This window comes from Mirounga angustirostris, unplaced genomic scaffold (genome assembly GCF_029215605.1).
Source record: "Mirounga angustirostris isolate CCGP_5_RB_7025 unplaced genomic scaffold, mMirAng1.0.hap1 SCAF_5, whole genome shotgun sequence".
In the NCBI taxonomy this organism is placed as follows: domain Eukaryota; kingdom Metazoa; phylum Chordata; class Mammalia; order Carnivora; family Phocidae; genus Mirounga; species Mirounga angustirostris.
In genome coordinates, this window is record NW_026991713.1 from 155851680 (window position 1) to 155871439 (window position 19760).

The following is a 19760-nucleotide window of genomic DNA, read 5'->3' on the forward strand; positions in this document are numbered from 1 at the left end:
AGAGGAGAACATAGGCAGTAACCTCTTTGACATCGTCCACAGCAACTTCTTTCAAGATACATCTCCAAAAACTAGTGAAACATAAGCAAAAATGAACTTTTGGGACTTCATCAAGATAAAAAGCTTCTGCACAGCAAAGGAAACAGTCAACAAAACAAAGAGGCAACCCACAGAATGGGAGAAGATATTTGCAAATGACAGTACAGATAAAGGGCTGGTATCCAAGATCTATAAAGAACTTCTCAAACTCAACACCCAAAAAACAAATAATCAAGTCAAAAAATGGGCAGAAGACCATGAACAGACACTTCTCTGAAGAAGACATACAAATGGCTAACAGACACAGGAAAAAATGTTCATCATCATTAGCCATCAGGGAAATTCAAATCAAAACCACATTGAGATACCACCTTACACCAGTTAGAATGGCAAAAATGGGCAGGGAGAGAAACAACAAATGTTGGAGAGGTTGTGGAGAAAGGGGAACCCTCTTACACTGTTGGTGGGAATGCAAGTTGGTACAGCCACTTTGGAAAACAGTGTGGAGATTCCTAAAAAATTTAAAAATAGAGCTACCCTATGACCCAGCAATTGCACTCCTGGGTATTTACCCCAAAGACACAGATGTAGTGAAAAGAAGGGCCATATGCACCCTAATGTTCATAGCAGCAATGTCTGCAATAGCCAAACTGTGGGAAGAGCCGAGATGCCCTTCAACAGATGAATGGATAAAGAAGATGTGGTCCATATATGGACTGGAAGGGGAAATGCACATAGACCTTGTGCTAATCCTATTAGACACATAGCTCAAAGTACTGAAGAGGTTTAGCGATCCCAAGTTATCTGGAACAAAAATGTCCCACCAAAGGTCACTCGATACCCAGCTTGCTAAGCCATGCTCCCTCTTGCCTGGCTTCCCAACTGTCTTTCTCAGAAGCAGCAGATGGTAGCCCATGCAAAGAGAACTGGACTTGAGCTCAGAAAAGTCTCAAGCCCTGGTCATGTAGTTTTCTGTAGAGAGAAAGGGTTTCTCTTACCCAGCATCCATCTTGGCCTTGATGCCCAGGCTTGAGTGGGAGTGTTCTGCCATTTTGGGAAGGCCACTAGTCCCACTGGTGAAGTAGATGGCAGCTGCTTCTTGGCTTCCAGTCTCTACACAGCAATGAGTGGTAGATGCTTCTCTGACAAAGACACAGACTGTCACATTCTCAGATCTCCCTGGGACACTAGATGTCCCGGCGACTCATCTTTTCCCATCTTCCCTCATGCTGGCAAGTCAGCCAACCCACTTCAGAAGGGGTGCTTATGAATGATTAAGATCAAGGGATTCTGAGTCAGTCACACCTGGGCTCAAAACCCACTCAGATTTGGCACTTGATGTGACTTCAGACTATTTATTTAACTTCTTTGAGTTTCACTTTCTGTATCTGTGAAATGTCATCAGTAATATCCATCTCATAGAGTTACTGAGAAAATTAACTGTAACACAAAGAAAATGAGCAACTTGCTTGGCAAAAACTCCATAAATGTTAACCTGATTGTTGTTGGGAGCCCTCACAGGATACCAGTTAATAGTAGGTGCTCATTTAGTATCAGTTTTCACAATACAACCTCCTCTATTCCCTTGACTTCCCTCTCTTGAACATCTCCTCTAGTGTCCCAATTTCAAGTCTTTCAAAGCTGGTTGCATGTTGTCAACTTCTCTGACAGTTATCTTAAAGACCATGACATTAGAAAAAGCTTTTGTTCTCCTTAGGGGTTTCTTAGGGTCTGTGTCTCTAATGGAGGGAGTCCAGACATGTGACAGGGAAATGCATTCTTACAGCCAAGCCTGCCATACACTGCTGGAAGGACTAATAGAGTCTCTGCTTTAGAAGCCTAGCTTAGAGATACAGAGGGTGAGAGGAGGATATTCACTATATCATCCTCTGCATTTTACCTCAGATGCTCTTGGCCTCACCTCTGATTCCTGCCAGGTTTGCAGTAAACAGCTCTGGGCATTTCAATCCACTTGGTGGTGCTTCTGGTGTGGACTATGGCTGATTCACTTTGTGCCCCAGGATTTCTCTGTTGCCATGATGGCATGGGACTCTGAGCCTGATCTGCATGTATGCATATGCAGCCTGGAAGTATGGGGTAGATGATACCCACCCCCATACAACCGTCCACCAATGGGGATCAGAGGCTGATGGCTCAAAGATTGTCAGTCCTTCAGTGGATAATGCTGAGAGGCATTCTGTGAGGTCCCTGCAGATCAAGCCCACTTATCGCATGCAGTGACTCAGTAATAAACTCTTAAATTAGCTTTTCCTTCATCCCTGCTTCACACTCCCCCGTCCCACACTCTGCTCGCTGGAGCTCCCAAATAAAGCACATACACATAAGTGGTTTGTTCAGTTTCCACTTTTGGTGAAAACACAGGCTGAGACATGTAGAAACTCACCGTAGTAGTGTCTTAAAGTCCAGCCACCCATCCCGGCTTTTCTCAGATACGAGTAGCTTCATTTTCAGAGAAGGGCAGTCAGAGGCCACAGTGTCCACTACCTGGGCCACTTCATCCCCAGCCACGATGGCCCTGGCTTTAGACACCTGCAGCCTATAGAGAATGTCCTTGGCTTTCATTTGGATAGTCCCGGGCATGAAGACGAGGCCTAGAGAAGACAAATGTCTTAGAGAGAACTGGGAGGGATGGTTATCTTCTTCCCTAGAGAAGCTTGATGTAATCAACCAGTGGGGAGCAAATGGGGGAAGATGGGTTGAGGAAGGGATGACCAATGGAGAATATCAGTAGCAAGGCACCAAAGATTAGAGAGTGATTTGAACACCAATTTCCTGGGTGTGTGAGAACTGTAAGGGGTCAACCAGGACTAAGGAGAGAAAATGAGTTGCCTGATGTCATGCCATGGACAGTCTAAGTGCCTCCCCCACACACAGTGCCCTATGGAAGTTTCACGTATCCAAAGACTTTCATACAGTAATTAAACTATGGAAAGGCTCTTAGAATTTCTCCATCCTGAAACACAGGTCCTGCTCTAGGGCCTGGTTACTTCTCCCAAACCTGGAACACGGAATTTTCTTGGGCAAGAGTGCTCTTAGCTTTGATTTTGTCTTCTATCTTGATTAGACCCGTGTGATTTTGTTTATTCTTCTGGAGAATAACTAGACTTACATTTCACCATTTACAAAGCTTATTTCACATGTTCCTCCTCATGCACAGCTTTTACCCCTGGCTCACTTTCTTCCCACTCTTAACACTTCAGGATCCACACTGCAGACCTGTTAATCAACTCCAGTGTGTCTCCAACACAATGGCCATGTTGAGTCAGGCCCGCAGAAAAACAGACACATGTCTCCCACTAAGTTCTCCTTCCCTTCAGATGGTAATCTCTCAGGGTGTCATCTTCCTTGTGTGGCCTGTTCACTTTCTCCATGGGGCCTCAAGTTCCTACTTTCTACTTCCTCTGATTACGCCTCCATCTTGACCATACTTACATCTTCCTCCTTATTGATGAGAATACCTGTTACATGTGAGAGAAGCCAGGAAGGGTCAGGTGGGAATGAGGGTAGGTTGTGCAGGTGTTTCTGTGACTCTTCTTACACCTCTCCACTTCTCATCTCTTGAATCTAAAGGCTGATGATTCTTGAATTTCTGTCTCCATCTCAGATATTGTGCCCTTCAGTGCAACATCTCACTTTCCATCCCTTCTTTTCTTTTTCCCATACATATTTTAATTGGTATATAATAGACATATAACACTAGGTTTAGGTGTACCACATAATAATTTGATATACAGATATATTATTAAATGATTACCATGCTTAGCTAACATCCATCACCACACATAATTACAAACTTTCTTTTCTGGTGATAATAACTTTTAAGATCTACTCTCTTAGCGGCTTTCAAATACACGATACAGAATTGTTAACTATAGTTCCCATGCTGTACATTACATCCCCAGGACCTATGTATATTGTAACTGGAACTTCTCATCCCTTCTTGAACATCACATGGATACCTCTAACTCAACAGTTCCCAAATTGAACCTGCCATTTTACCCTGACAGCACCATATCTGCTTCTCCCTGTGGTCCTCCCTTTAGTGAAAGCCCGAAGCATCCATCCAGTTGCCAGAGTTTCTATGACTTCTCCATCTCCCTGGCTTTCTTTCTCTATCATATGTCATTCATCAAAAAATGGTATTCTGAGTTTCCTCCTAATTGCCTCTTAAATCCACCCACTTCCCTCCATCTCCACCACCCCATCCAAGGTTGAAGCCAGCATCAATCCTTGTTTCCTGTCTGGGTTTCCCAACCTACTCTAGCCCTCCATCATCCCATCTCTATGCACCATCCAGGGTGACCTTTTTACAAACAAAGTATGATCATGTCACTCAATCCATCTATGCTTTTCCATTCCTCACTGGATAAGGATGCAGAACCCTCACCATGGCCCCCAGGGTCCTGCCCATCTTTCCAGGCTCACTTGCCACTACTTTCTCCTTGCTGCCTCTAAACACATAGATATCCTTTCAGGTTTTCTCATAATTTGCAAGCTTCCTTCCTCTCTGTGCTGTTCTCCCTGCTTGGGGCATTCCTCTCTGCATCTTCTCCTGGCTGAACCCCATTTATCCTTCAGATCCCAGCCCAAATATCACTCCACTGAGACTTCAGTGACCCCTCAGATTAGTCAGTTCAGGTCTCCTTTTATCACAGAAGGTGGCAAAATTTTTCTGCAAAGGGCCAAATAGTAGCTATTTTAGGCCTTGTGGGCCAGATGCTCTCTGTCCCAACTACTCAAGTCTGCCATTGTAGTGCAAAAGCAGCTACAGACAATATGTAAACAGGGCATGACTGTGTTCTAATAAAACTTTATTTACAAAAACAAGCAGCAGACCAGATTTGGTCTATAGGTCATCGTTTGCCAACTTTTTTCTTTCAATAGGTTCTTATAAAATTCTCGTGCCACTTATCAAAATTGTGATTTAATAATTATGTGTGCAATTAATAGTTTAAAGGCTATCTCTCTCGAAAGTTTAAGCCCCATGAATGTATAGAGCATGTTTTGTCTACTCTGTATTAGCACCCTCTAGCACAGTGCTTGGTGCACAGTTTACTTAAATAATTGAACAAAGGGTGGTATTTCCATATGAGGAGAGACAGCATGCTATGTAGAGGGGACATCTTTTGGGAAGGGTGGTGGAATTTCTCTGCCAACAGATTCACAAGGGAGAGAGTGACCAGGCCAGGCAATCAATTACCAACCTGCTCGCATGCAGCCCAGGGTCACCAGCCACCACTCAGGTACTCGGGGCAGCACCACTGCCACACGGTCCCCAGGCTGCAGGCCGCATGCCCCCGAAAGGACATTGGCTGCCTGATGGCTGAGTTCCCTCAGGTGGCTGAAGTTCCACACTATTTCATCCCCATCACCGCTCACCCACCACAGGGCTGGGCCTGGAGGTCGCCTGCCAGCCTGAAGAAAGAGAAGATCTACTGATCAGGGTGGGCTGGCACACACATGCATGTAGAATAAATCATGTCTTGGAATTGTCACATCAATGCTTAGTAGACTTGTTGATCTCAGGATCCCCTCTACACTCCAAAGAACTTTTATTTATATGGGTTCTATCTATCTCTATTTACTACATTAGAAATTAGAGAAATTTTACAAATGTGTGCTTTTACAAATAACAGATGCAAACCATTATACATTATCACAAATATGATATGCTTTAATAAAGAGGTAAGTATATTTTCTAAAACAAAAAAAGGAAAAGAGTAGCTTTGTTTTACATTTTTGCAAATCTCTTTCACATCTTCCTTCATAGAAGACAGTTGGATTCTTTTATTTCTTTCTACCACTATGTTGCAGTGTTACCTGCCATGTAGTCTCTGGAAAATACCACTATATACTTGTCAAAGCATGACAGCAAAAAAGGCAAATTTATCTTAGATTTATTTATTTGTTTTCCCCTCTCTAGGTATTTATTTTTTGTTTTTCTTTTTTATTATGGTCAAATATACATACCATAAAATTTACCATTTTAACCATTTTTGGGGTTTTTTTTCCATTTTTTTATTAACATATAATGTATTATTTGTTTCAGGGGTATGGGTCTGAGTGCTCACCACAGCACATACCCTCCCCAATGTCCATCACCCAGCCATCCCATCCTTCCCACCCCTCTCCACTCCAGCAATCCTCAGTTTGTTTCCTGAGATTAAGAATCTCTTATGGTTTGTCTCCCTCTCTGGTTTTATCTTGTTTCATTTTTCCCTCCCCTCCTCTATGATCCTCTGTCTTGTTTCTAAAATTCCTCGTATCAGTGAAATCATATGATACTTGCCTTTCTCTGATTGACTTATTCCACTTAGCATAATACCCTCTAGTTCCATCCACGTCATTGCAAATGGCAAGATTTCATTTTTTTGATAGCTGCATAATATTCCATTGTATATATATACCACATCTTCTTTATCCATCCATGGAGGTTCCTCAAAAATTTGAAAATAGAGCTACCCTACAACCCAGCAATTGCACTACTGGGTATTTACCCCAAAGATACAAATGTAGTGATCTGAAAGGGCACATACACCCCAATGTTTATAGCAGCAATGTCCACAATAACCAAACTATGGAAAGAGCCTAGATGTCCATCATTTTAACCATTTTTAAGCATACAGTTCAGTGGTATTAAGTGCATTTGCATTACTGTGCAATCATCACCACCATCCATCGCCACAACTTTCTCATCTTTCTAGACGGAAACTCTGTCCTCATGATACAAGATCTCCCCAGTTCACCACCCTCCCAGCACCTGGCAACCAGCATTCTACTTTCTGTCTCTATGAATCTGACTGCTCTAGGAACCTCATATAAATGGAAACACACTACATTTGTCCTTCTGTGACTGGCTTATTTCACTTAACATAATATCTTCAAGGTTCATCCTTATTGTAGCATACGACACAAATTTCATTTTTTTAAAAGTCTGAACAATATTCCATTTTATGGATGTGCCCCATTCTGTTTATCCATTCATCCACTGAACCTACCTTTTGGCTATTGTGAATAATCCCGCTATGAACATGGGTGTACAAGTATCTCTTCAAGACCATGCTCTTCATTTTCATTATTTTTTAATTTCTTTTTAAAAATTTTTTTAAAAGAATTTATTTATTTATTTGAGAGAGACAGAAAGAGCATGAGCAGAGAGAGGGACAAGCAGACTCCCTGCTGAGCAGGGAGCTCAATGCAGCGCTTGATCCCAGGACCCCAAGATCATGACCTGAGCCAAAGGCAGATGCTTAACTGACTGAGCCACCCAGGCACCCTGTATTTTTTAATTTCTTCTTTGATTTCCTGGTTGACCCATTCATAGCATTGTGGTCAGAAAATAGGCATGGTATGATCTCAATCTTTTTGTACTTGTTGAGGGCTGATTTGTGACTAGTATGTGATCTATTCTGGAGAATGTCCCATGTGCGCTCGAAAAGAATGTCTATTCTGCTGCATTGGAATGAAATGTTCTGAATATACCTGAATATACCTGTTAAGTCCATCTGTTCCAGTGTGACATTCAAAGCCATTGTTTCCTTGTTGATTTTCTGCTTAGATGATCTGTCCATTGCTGTAAGTGTGGTGTTAAAGTTCCCTACTAGTATTGTATTATTATCAATGAGCTTATGTTTGTTATTAATTGTTTTATATATTTGGGTGCTCCCATGTTGAGGGCATAAATATTCACAATTGTTAGATCTTCTTGTTGGATAGATCCCTTTATTATGATATAGTGCCCTTTTTCATCTTTTGTTACAGTCTTTGGTTTAAAATCCAGTTTGTCTGATATAAGTAAGGCTATTCCTGCTTTCTTTTGACATCCATTAGCATGATGGATCATCCCCTCACTTTCAGTCTGCAGGTGTCTTTAGGGCTAAAACAAATCTCTTGTAGGCAACATACAGATGGGTCTTATTTTTTATCCATTCTGATACCCTATGTCTTTTGATTGGAGCATTTAGTCCATTTACATTCAGAGTAATTATTGATAGATATGAATTTGGTGCCATTTTCTTACTTGTTTTTTCATTGTTTCTGGAGATTTTCTCTGTTCCTTTCTCGTTTTTGTCACTTTGGGTCTCTCCTTTGCACTCAAAGAGTACTCTTTAATATTTCTTGCAGAGCTGGTTTAGTGGTCACGAGCTCCTTAATTTTCATTTGTCTGGGAGACTATTTACCTCTCCTTCTATTCTGAATGACAGCCTTGCTGGAAAGAGTATTCTTGGTTGCTGATTTGTCCATTACATGTTGAATATATCGAGCCACTCCCTTCTGGTTTGCCAAGTTTCTGTTGAGAAATCTGCAGCTAGCCTTATGGGTTTTCCCTTGTAAGTTAGGGACTTCTTTTGTCTTGCTGCTTTTAGGATTTTTTCTTTATCACTATAGTTTGCAAATTTAATTATAATATGTCTTAGTGTTGGCCTGCTACTGTTGATTTTGATGGGCGTTCTCTGTGCCTCTTGGATTTGGATATCTGCCTCCTTCCCCAGATTAGGGAAGTTTTCAGTTATTATTTTCTCAAATAAATTTTCTGCCCCCTTTTCTCTCTCTTCTTCTTCTGGGACTCCTATAATAGAAAAGTTATTATGTTTGATGGAGTCACTGAGTTCCCTAAGCAAGACCCTGCTTTTGATTCTCTGGGATATATATCTAAGAGTGGAATTGTTAGATTATATAGTCTTAGTTTTGTTTTGAGATAGTTTTGTTTTCACAGATTACCCTGAGTCTCAGGTATCCTCAGGGTTCCATATCATAGTTTAAAGCAGTACTACAAAGTCAGAGAAAATTTAATAGTAATTGTGTTAGATATTTAAAAATTCCTCAGAGTTGCATCCTTTTGCACTTTGACCAGTAATGCGTAAAAGTGTCATTTTCCTCATAGTCCTGTCAACACAGTATGTTGTCAAACTCCTGTATTTAACTAAACTAGTAGGTAATAATATTATTTCAGTGAAGTTTTAACTTACATTACTCTTACTATGAGTGGGGTTGAGCATTTAAGAACCATTGGAGTTCACTTTTCTTTTTTTTAAGATTTTATTTTTAAAGTAATCTCTATGCCCAATATGGGGCTTGAACTCATAACCCCAAGATCAAGAGTCACATGCTCTACCGACTGAACCAGCCAGGAGCCCCTGAGTTCACTTTTCTATAAACTGTCCATTCATATACTTTGCCCACTTGTATATTTGGTTGTGTCTCTTTATTCTTGATTTCAAGGAGCTCTTTTTATGTTGGGACTATTAACTCTTATGCTGTCATAGGAATTGAATATCTTCCCTCAGTTGTCACTAGTTTATTTTGTTTATGGCATTGTCAATGTGGTGGTTTTTTTGATGTTTATGTAACTAATTTTTTAAATCATTTCTTTTATGGATTCAGAATTCTGAGTCATGGTAGTAAAGACCTTCCTCATTATTCTAAGGAGGTATGACTTTCAAAGAAAAGCCAGAAATCTAAATTTTTATCTGAAAAATTTCAATTTTAAAATGTTGACTTATTATTATCATTTTTCAATATTTTATTTATTTATTTAAAAGAGAGCGCTTGTGCAAGTGTCCACCCACAAGTGGTAAGAGGGACAGAGGGAGAAGCAGGCTCCCCACTGAGCAGGGAGTCTGATACGGGGCTTGATTCCAGGACTCTGGGATCATGACCTGAGCCAAAGGCAAACACTTAACTGACTGAACCACCCAGGTGCCCCTACTATTATTTTTTAAGAGTGCCTGCACCATGGGCCATCTTCACCTAGAGGCCCAGCATTTGTGATCTGCACATTAAGGTTGTATCATGGTGCTGGGACCTCAGGCCAACATCATGGTATGACTCCCTTTGAGCACCATGCTCCACCTCTTTGTTCATCTTCCATGCTCTAGAATGGTGCGCAGAACTTCAGGCGAAGGCAATGGCGGAATTGGCAATGAATGGGGTGGAATTCCAGAAGTCCAGGGAGGGAAATTTCCATGTTGCTTTCTTTCTCTGATATCTCATGATGGAGCCCTTTTGAACAATCCCTGCCTAGTGGCCACCCTGTTTACACACCCCTAATGACAAGGACACATAATTTTCTGAGAAGACTGACTCAGTCTTTGATCAGTGCTGACTTTCTCTTACTAAACTCCAATCTATTTCTCTATGACCACAGCTCCCTTTTCCTTATTTTACCCTGGGAGGTCACAAGAGAGCATGTATGTATAGGCAAACTATGTGTCAGCTGCCAGCGCTGGGGTGGGGAAGTGTTCCAGATCGACCCACCCAGCACCAGCCCCCGATGGCTCCTTTCTGCCAAGCCCATGCTCTCTTGCTCCTACCCATGCTGCCTTCATGGAAGATGGACATCTTCATAGCTCATCATAGTACTTGACACATAAGTGCTCAATGAATACTTATGGAATGAATGGATGAATTAATGAACTTTGTTCAACTTTGTGCCCCTTTTCCACCCCATTACCTTCTCCATGTCAGCCCAGTGATCTATCACATCACTAGCAAAGTTAAATTTGGCAGGGACCTCCTGGTGACCCCACTGCAGGGATGCCAGTTGCTTGGTATGAAGGTGGACAGTGCGACCAGACATCTGGGTCCCCCATCGGATGCAAACCTGCTGGAGTTTCCGCAGCCAATGCATGGTCAGACCTGTGAAGCAAAGAGGTCACAGTGGTGAGTCTTTCTGGTATAGACTACTCTAGGTCAGCTGCTTAAGGAGACTCATCGCAACCTTACAGGGTTCTTCCAGAAAGGAATTTGTGGTGGTTATGAGTGAATTGGCACTCAGCATTCAGTTCTGTTTCCCTCTGGTGTGCCATTCTCCAAAAGCACAATACCCAGTCTAAATCCTCTCTCTCCAGCCCTGCTGACAGTCCTATAAACACCCAATTTCATGCAATAAATACCTTTATGTTTAAAATACTGAGGTGTGGCAGATTAAATTGCTTTTTCCAACAATGCCTCCTCCCTATAGTAGGATTATGTGTTCCCATTCATTTTCACGTGACTTGCCCAGTGCATTCTGGGGAAGAGGATGTATCCACTTCTCATTGGCTTTAGTTTGGTTTGTGGGATATGCTTTGGTCGATGCGCTGTGAATGGATGAGATTGTGTAGTTGGTCAGGAACTCTTGCATTTATGCTTTCTATTATGAGAGTAACATATCCCAGATAGGTGCTGTACCTTCAGCCTGGGTCCCTGGATGACAGCACATGTAGAGCTGAGCTGAGCCCTAACAGCCACAGCCAACACACAGACCCATGAGAAAAAATATGTATGGGTATAAGCTTCTGAGGTATTTGGGATGTTTGTTACTATAGTATATGCTGACTAATACAAACAACATCTATTTCCTTCAACTGAATCTTAACTGAGATATCTCTTTTTCCAGGCAAAGAAAAATTTAATTTGGGGAGTGAAACATTCATTACAGGTATACCTCAAAGCAATAAAGCACTTTACTAATAATATAAAGGATCTGTTATTTACCCTACTTATTAATAATCATAAATAAGCAAGTCTCTATTATCCATTAATCTCTCAGGTGGCTATCTAAACCAGTGACATTCAAACTTTTTAATTAACTGAGGTATCTTGAATACTATGCACCTAGCACATGGGGCCTATACCTAGAATCACTTTAGAAATTCCAACTGTGATAATTATTGTTTTCATCTATGGTTTGGCTCTAGGGGAAGTAGTTCCAAACCTGTGTAGGCTGGTGTCTGAATTCCAACATGTGTACCTTGATGGAGGTTGCAGGATTTAACTCTGGGACCTTTGATTCAAGGAATCTGGCTAGGAGTCCTGCTAATGGCTGAATTCCCATTCCCCACTTTCTAGGCGGCAGCAGCCAGAATACTCAAGGTATCTCCTCTCAACACTTGTGTCTCCTCTCCTATTTTCTATACAAACAAGTGAAGATACCCTTACCAGCTCCTAGGCAGGAATAGTTATTGCTTTTGTACCTTCTGGTCCCTCTCTCTTTCCTTGGCTGGCTCTTGCTCATCCCTCTGGACTCACCTCCTCAGACAGGCCTCCTTTCCTGCCATCCAACTCCCACCCCCTTTGACTGCCCTTCTCCCAGCCACCTCAGTCCCTCCCTTTGCTGTGCTAAAGACACTTTTCCTTTGCCCAGTGCTGCCTCCTCACTATGACTGGCCCTTTCAAGGTTCCTAGGGATTGCAGATTGCTTTTCCCTGGAGATTTTCACTCTCCTCCATAGCCCTGACTTCTAGAGATCAGTTAGTGACCCATCAGTCCACCATTCCTGACAATAGTGCTCACCTGCCAAGTCCTTTGGAAAGTTTCTCTGGGGATCTCTTGGTCCACCCTCCTCCTGAGAAGACAGCTTCTGAATCCCTACCACCTTTGGGAAGAAGGCAGCTAATCAAGAAGATAAGTCCAGAGTCCCTGTGGTCTTCATGGAGAGCAGAACTAATCATTAACTGTGGACGACTCCAGGGCCTTACCTGGGATGATGGCAATCCTCCCTGCTGTGTTTATGGAATGCACGGCCCCAGAGCCTTGGCAGGCATCAGGGACAGTTCTTTTAATCCAGGGGGCAAAAAGGAGATTTATGCCCAGGACTGACAGCAAGTTCTAGCTCCAACTAGGGAGAGAGAAACAGAGCTCCCATGGGCTTGATTAGGGCTGAGCACCTAATATTCTCTGTCTCTGCAAATTATCCCACTCCACCTATATTGTCTTGTCCAAGTCGATGAATATTAGCTCTTCTGCAGTTCTGTTTGGGTCATAGGGTCAGAAAAACAAAGACCTTCCCAGGTCATCGAGGGGTTAAGATGAAAGCCCAGAGTGGAACAGTACTTCCTTAAGGTCACATAGCAAATCAATCCCAGACCCAGGCCTAGAACCCTAATCCAGTAGAATGGCTCTCACCTGCTGAAGCTGCTGACTGGCAGTGGATCCTCAGACCCTGAGACAAGCGCTGGAAAGCAGAGGGCTCTTATCCTCTGAGACAAGCTGTTTTCCAGAAACACTCACCTAAGAGAAAAAATATTGCAGCTGAATAAGAGACTTCTGACATTACAGGTCACCTCAGATCTTGTATCCTCCCAGATGGAGAGAGTGCCCCAATGCCACAGAGCTTGCCTATCTGCTCTCACTCTGGCCATTATGCACCCCAAGGATCCACTCTTAAAGAGTTAGTCCTTTGAGGTGCTGACCACCAGTGGTTCATATGCTAAAAGGGTCCCCATGACCAGCAGGTACTGGGGCTCCCTAAATGCAGAGGTTTCTGTTGGAGACATGAGCTTTGGAAATGGACAAGATTAGGGTGCCAGTTACATGGCAATGACTAATCACTGAGGGCACAAAGTAACAGAGACCCACATCAGGAGACATTTGAGGAAGCCAGAGGGCTTAAAGACACTAGAAGCCAGGATCCAAGGTGAGAGTCTGGGGAGATATACCTAGAGAGGATACTAGAAGCAATTTGGTCCCTTTTTATGCTTTTCTCTGGGCAACCTAGAAATGATATGGCTCGAAAAACCTGCTGATGTTGAGCAGCCATCATGTCCTGGGAAGAATTCCTCAACTACCCCGGGAAAATTCACAGGATTCTACCACCTAGCCCCTCTGGCCCTGATAGTATCTGTCCCTTCTTAAATATCCCTGCAATAGCTATTCCTAAACATCTCAGAATCACACTGTCATGAGTCTCTTAGTTTTCTTCCAGGAAGTTCTCCCCAGTGTCTGCCCTAAACACCTCTTGCTGTTGCTGTTCTGTGCCCTCTCACCACCTACCTACAATGGGACTTCAGAGCACTAGGAACAGGAAATCAGCTGGACAACCCTTTCCCTTCTGTCCAGTCACTTCTTTTATCTTGATCACTTTGCCACAGAGGGAAGGAAAACAGGACCCCAGCACAAAGAGACCTAAATCCTGCAGAACTAGGTATCTGAGTTGCTGGCCCTCTCTAAAGCTCTGTTAAAGGACTTTAAGAAATAGTTGTGTATGGGGGGGCGGAGCAAGATGGCGGAGGAGTAGGAGACCTAGATTTCATCTCCTCTCAGGAATTCAGCTGGATAGGGATCAAACCATTCTGAACACCTACAAACTCAACAGGAGATCAAAGAAAAGAATAGCAACAACTCTCTCATCAGAAAAGCAACCACTTTCTGGAAGGTAGGAGGTGCGGAGAAGTGAATCCAAGGCGATATTCGGGAGGATAGATGGCGGGGGAGGGGCCTCCGTTGGCCGCTTCTGGCAAGTGATAGAACATGGAACACAAAATGGGAACTTTTAAAAGTCTGCTCCGCTGAGGGACGTCACTCTGGTGGCTAAGCGGGGGGTGGAACCCTCCGGGACAGTGTGGTCTCAGGACCCTCGGGGTCACAGAAAGACTGGGGGTGCCTGAGTGTGGCAGAGCTCCCAGTTAACGGAACAGGAAACCCGGCTGCAGAGGCGGAGCCCAGGCGCAGGCTCTCAGCTCAGGGTTGCCATAAACCATGATCCGGGGCACAGTCGGGCCCCTGCTCCTCCAGCAGGGACCCAACAAGCGGCAGATCCGGGGAGACTCACCTTCCTCCGCCGGGAGGAGCCGCGCGGGAGTGCACCGCAGGGATCTGCTGGGTTTGGAGACTCCACCCGGGGTCGGGTGCCAGAGATAGAAACACGCGGTCACAGGCCGGGCGAGCACGGAGTGCGCTGGAGACCGGGGAGACGGGAGTGACTGACGGCTTTTCTCTGGGGGCGCACTGAGGAGCGGGGCCCGGGGTTCTTGGCTCCTCTGGGGCAGAGATTGGGAGGCCGCCATTTTCACTCTCCCGCCTCCAAAGCTGTATGGAAACCTCGCAGGGAACAAAAGCCCCGGAGAGCCAACCCGAGCAGATTACTTAGCCGGGAGGGGGGAAGGGCGGGGCAATTCCGCCTCCGGCAGAGACATTTGGAAACCACGGCAACAGGCCCCTCCCCAGAAGATCAGCGAGAACAGCCAGCCAAGACCAAGTTCACCGATCAATGACAACGGCAGAACTCCAGCGCTAGGGGACCACTGCACATAGAATTCACGGCTTTTTTACAATGATTCTTTAGTCTTTCAAAGTTAATTTTTTTTTAACTGTCTTTTTTTCTTTTTCTTTCTTTTTGAATTTTTCTTTTTCCCTTTTTCAACCAACATCTTATCAATCCCTTTTTTTAAGAAAAACATTTTTATTTTTCATTTTTAGAGTCATATTCTATCCCTTCATAGTAGTTACCCGTATTTTTGGCTTATATATATAAGTTGTTCTCCTTTAAAATTTTGAGATAGTTTCTTCTAAGAGATTAAAATATACCCTAAATCTCTAGTATATGGTGTTTTCTATTCCCCTGCCTGATCACATCCTCTCCCTTTCTTTTTTCTTTTTTCTTTCTTTAAATCCTCTTCTTTCTTCTTCCAAACAACTTCTTATCAATTCCTTTTATAAAATTTTTTATAATTTCCATCTTTACAGTCATATTCCATCCCTTCATCATATCAACCCTTATTTTTGTACATATATAAGTTTTTCTTTCTTTAAAATTTTGGGAGGCACTTTCTTCTAAAAGACCAAAATACACTCCAAATCTAGTGTGTGGCATTGATCTATATACCAGCCTGATCATATTTGATCACATTCTGGTTTTTTTGTTTGTTTGTTTGTTGTTGTTGTTTTGTTTTGTTTGTTTATGTTTTTATCTTTTTCTTTTTCTTTTTTTTCTTTCTCTTTTTTCTCTCTTTCCCTTTCTTTTCCCACTGCTTCAGGTCTTTTCTGATTTGTTTAGAGTATATTTTCTGGGGACGTTGTTACTCTGCTAGCATTTTGTTCTCTCATTAATCTATTCTCCTCTGCATAAAATGACAAGACGGAAAAAATCACCTCAACAAAAAGAACAAGAGGTAGTACCGAATGCCAGGGACCTACTCAATACAGACATTAGTACGATGTCAGATCTAGAGTTCAGAATCATCACTTTAAAGATACTAGCTGGGGTTGAAAAAAATATGGAAGTTAATAGAGAAACCCTTTCTGGAGAAGTAAAAGAAGTAAAATCCAACCAAGTAGAAATCAAAAAGGCTATTAATGAGGTGCAATAAAAAATGAGGGTGCTAACTGCTAGAATAAATGAGGCAGAAGAGAGAATCAGTAATATAGAAGATGAAATGGTGGAAAATAAAGAAACTGAGAAAAAGAGAGATAAACAACTACTGGATCACGAGGGCAGAATTCGAGAGATAAGCGATACCATAAGACGAAACAACATTAGAATAATCGGGATCCCAGAAGAAGAAGAAAGAGAGAGAGGGGCAGAAGGTATAATGGAGCAAATTATAGCAGAGAACTTCCCTAATTTGGGGAAGGAAACAGGCATCAAAATCCAGGAAGCACAGAGAACCCCTCTCAAAATCAATAAAAATAGGTCAACACCCCGACATCTAATAGTAAAACTTACGAGTCTCATAGACAAAGAGAAAATCCTGAAAGCAGCTCAGGAGAAGAGATATGTAACCTACAAGGGTAGAAACATTAGATTGGGAACAGACCTATCCACAGAGACCTGGCAGGCCAGAAAGGACTGGCAGGATATATTCAGAGCACTAAATGAGAAAAATATGCAGCCAAGAATACTATATCCAGCTAGGCTGTCATTGAAAATTGAAGGAGAGATAAAAAGCTCCCAGGACAAACAAAAACTAAAGGAATTTGCAAACACAAAACCAGCCCTACAGGAAATCTTGAAAGGGGTCCTCTAAGCAAAGAGAGAGCCTAAAAGCAACATAGACCAGAAAGGAACACAGACAATATACAGTAACAGTCACCTTACAGGCAATACAATGGCACTAAATTCCTATCTTTCAATAGTTACCCTGAATGTAAATGGGCTCAATGCCCCAATCAAAAGACACAGGCTATCAGATTGGATTAAAAAACAAGACCCATCGATATGCTGTCTGCAGGAGACTCATTTTAGAACCAAAGACACCCCCAGATTGAAAGTGAGGGGGTGGAAAACCATTTACCATGCTAATGGACACCCAAAGAAAGCTGGGGTGGCAATCCTTATATCAGACAAATTAGATTTTAAACCAAAGACTGTAATAAGAGATGAGGAAGGACATTATATCCTCCTTAAAGGATCTATCCAACAAGAAGATCTAACAATTGTAAATATCTATGCCCCTAACATGGGAGCAGCCAATTATATAAGGCAATTAATAACAAAAGCAAAGAAACACATCGACAACAATACAATAATAGTGGGGGACTTTAACACCCCCCTCACTGAAATGGACAGATCGTCTAAGCAAAAGATCAACAAGGAAATAAAGACTTTAAATGACACACTGGACCAAATGGACTTCACAGACATATTCAGAACATTCCACCCCAAAGCAACGGAATACACATTCTTCTCTAGTGCCCATGGAACATTCTCCAGAATAGATCACTTCCTAGGTCATAAATCAGGTCTCAACCGGTACCAAAAGATTGGGATTATTCCCTGCCTATTTTCAGACCACAATGCTTTGAAACTAGAACTCAATCGCAAGAGGAAAGTCGGAAAGAACTCAAATACATGGAGGCTAAAGAGCATCCTACTGAAGAATGAATGGGTCAACCAGGAAATTAAAGAAAAATTAAAAAAATACATGGAAACCAATGAAAATGAAAACACAACTATTCAAAATCTTTGGGATACAGCAAAGGCAGTCCTAAGAGGAAAGTATATAGCAATACAAGCCTTTCTCAAGAAACAAGAAAGATCTCAAATAAACAACCTAACCCTACACCTAAAGGAGCTGGAGAAAGAACAGCAAATCAAGCCTAAACCCAGCAGGAGAAGAGAAATCATAAAGATCAGAGCAGAAATCAATGAAATAGAAACTAAAAGAACAGTAGAACAGATCAACGAAACTAGGAGCTGGTTCTTTGAAAGAATTAACAAGATTGATAAACCCCTGGCCAGACTTACCAAAAAGAAAAGAGAAATGACCCAAATCAACAAAATCATGAATGAAAGAGGAGAGATCACAACCAACACCAAAGAAATACAAACAATTATAAGAACATATTATGAGCAACTCTATGCCAGCAAATTAGATAACCTGGAAGAAATGGAGGCATTCCTAGAGATGTATCAACTACCAAAACTGAACCAGGATGAAATAGAAAACCTGAACAGACCTATAACCACTAAGGAAATTGAAGCAGTCATCAAAAATCTCCCAAAAAACAAAAGCCCAGGGCCAGATGGCTTCCCAGGGGAATTCTACCAAACATTTCAAGAAGAATTAATACCTATTCTTCTGAAACTGTTCCAAAAAATAGAAATGGAAGGAAAACTTCCAAACTCGTTTTATGAGGCCATCATTACCTTGATCCCAAAACCAGACAAAGACCCCATCCAAAAGGAGAATTACAGACCAATATCCTTGATGAACATGGATGCAAAAATTCTCACCAAAATACTACCCAATAGGATCTAACAGTGCATTAAATGGATTATTCACCATGACCAAGTGGGATTTATCCCTAGGCTGCAAGGTTGGTTTAACATCCGCAAATCAATCAATGGGATACAATACATTAACAAAAGAAAGAACAAGAATCATATGATCCTCTCAATAGATGCAGAAAAAGCATTTGACAAAGTACAGCATCCTTTCTTGATCAAAACTCTTCAGAATATAGGGATAGAGGGTACATACCTCAATATCATAAAAAGCCATCTATGAAAAACCTACAGCGAATATCATTCTCAATGGGGAAAAACTGAGAGCTTTCCCCCTAAGGTCAGGAATGCAGCAGGGATGTCCACTATCACCACTGCTATTCAACATAGTATTGGAAGTCCTAGCCACAGCCATCAGACAACAAAAAGAAATCAAAGGCATCCAAATTGGCAAAGAAGAAGTCAAACTCTCACTCTTTGCAAATGATATGATACTTTATGTGGAAAACCCAAAAGACTTCACCCCAAAACTGCTAGAACTCATACAGGAATTCAGTAAAGTGGCAGGATATAAAATCAATGCACAGAAATCAGTGGCATTCCTATACACCAATAACGAGACAGAAGAAAGAGAAATTAAGGAGTCGATCCCATTTACAATTGCATCCAAAACCATAGGATACCTAGGAATAAATCTAACCAAAGAGGCAAAGGATCTGTAGTCAGAAAACTATAAAATACTCATGAAAGAAATTGAGGAAGACACAAAGAAATGGAAAAACGTTCCATGCTCATGGATTGGAAGAACAAATATTGTGAAGATGTCAATGCTACCTAGAGCAATCTACACATTCAATGCAATCCTCATCAAAATACCATCCACTTTTTTCAAAGAAATGGAACAAATAATCCTAAAATTTGTATGGAACCAGAAAAGACCCCGCATAGCCAGAGGACTGTTGAAAAAGAAAAGCAAAGCTGGCGACATCACAATTCCGGACTTCCAGCTCTATTACAAAGCTGTCATAATCAAGACAGCATGGTAGTGGCACAAAAACAGACACATAGATCAATGGAACAGAATAGAGAGCCCAGAAATGGACCCTCATCTCTATGGTCAACTGATCTTTGACAAAGCAGGAAAGAACGTCCAGTGGAACAAAGACAGTCTCTTCAACAAATGGTGTTGGGAAAATTGGATAGCCACATGCAGAAGAATGAAACTGGACCACTTCCTTACACCACACACAAAAGTAGACTCCAAATGTTTGAA

General features: G+C 42.1%; 1 protein-coding gene across 3 annotated transcripts in view; it reads right to left on the minus strand.

Moving 5' to 3' along the window:
* Positions 1-13046, minus strand: part of LOC123842614 (acyl-coenzyme A synthetase ACSM2B, mitochondrial-like) — a 36971-nt gene extending 23925 nt beyond the window's left edge. Inside the window, exons 1-6 of one of the 3 annotated variants that reach the window (XM_064592709.1) lie at positions 12949-12990; positions 12337-12418; positions 10514-10698; positions 5265-5475; positions 2444-2651; positions 1038-1181 (exon numbers count right to left, since the gene is read on the minus strand). In XM_064592709.1, the coding sequence (XP_064448779.1) occupies positions 1038-1181; positions 2444-2651; positions 5265-5475; positions 10514-10690 (740 nt within the window). In that variant the 5' untranslated portion in view covers positions 10691-10698; positions 12337-12418; positions 12949-12990. Of the gene's footprint in view, positions 1-1037; positions 1182-2443; positions 2652-5264; positions 5476-10513; positions 10699-10955; positions 11095-12336; positions 12419-12948 lie in introns of those variants that run through there. The other 2 variants (XM_064592711.1, XM_064592710.1) reach the window with 2 other exon arrangements.
* Positions 13047-19760: the final 6714 nt, after the last annotated feature.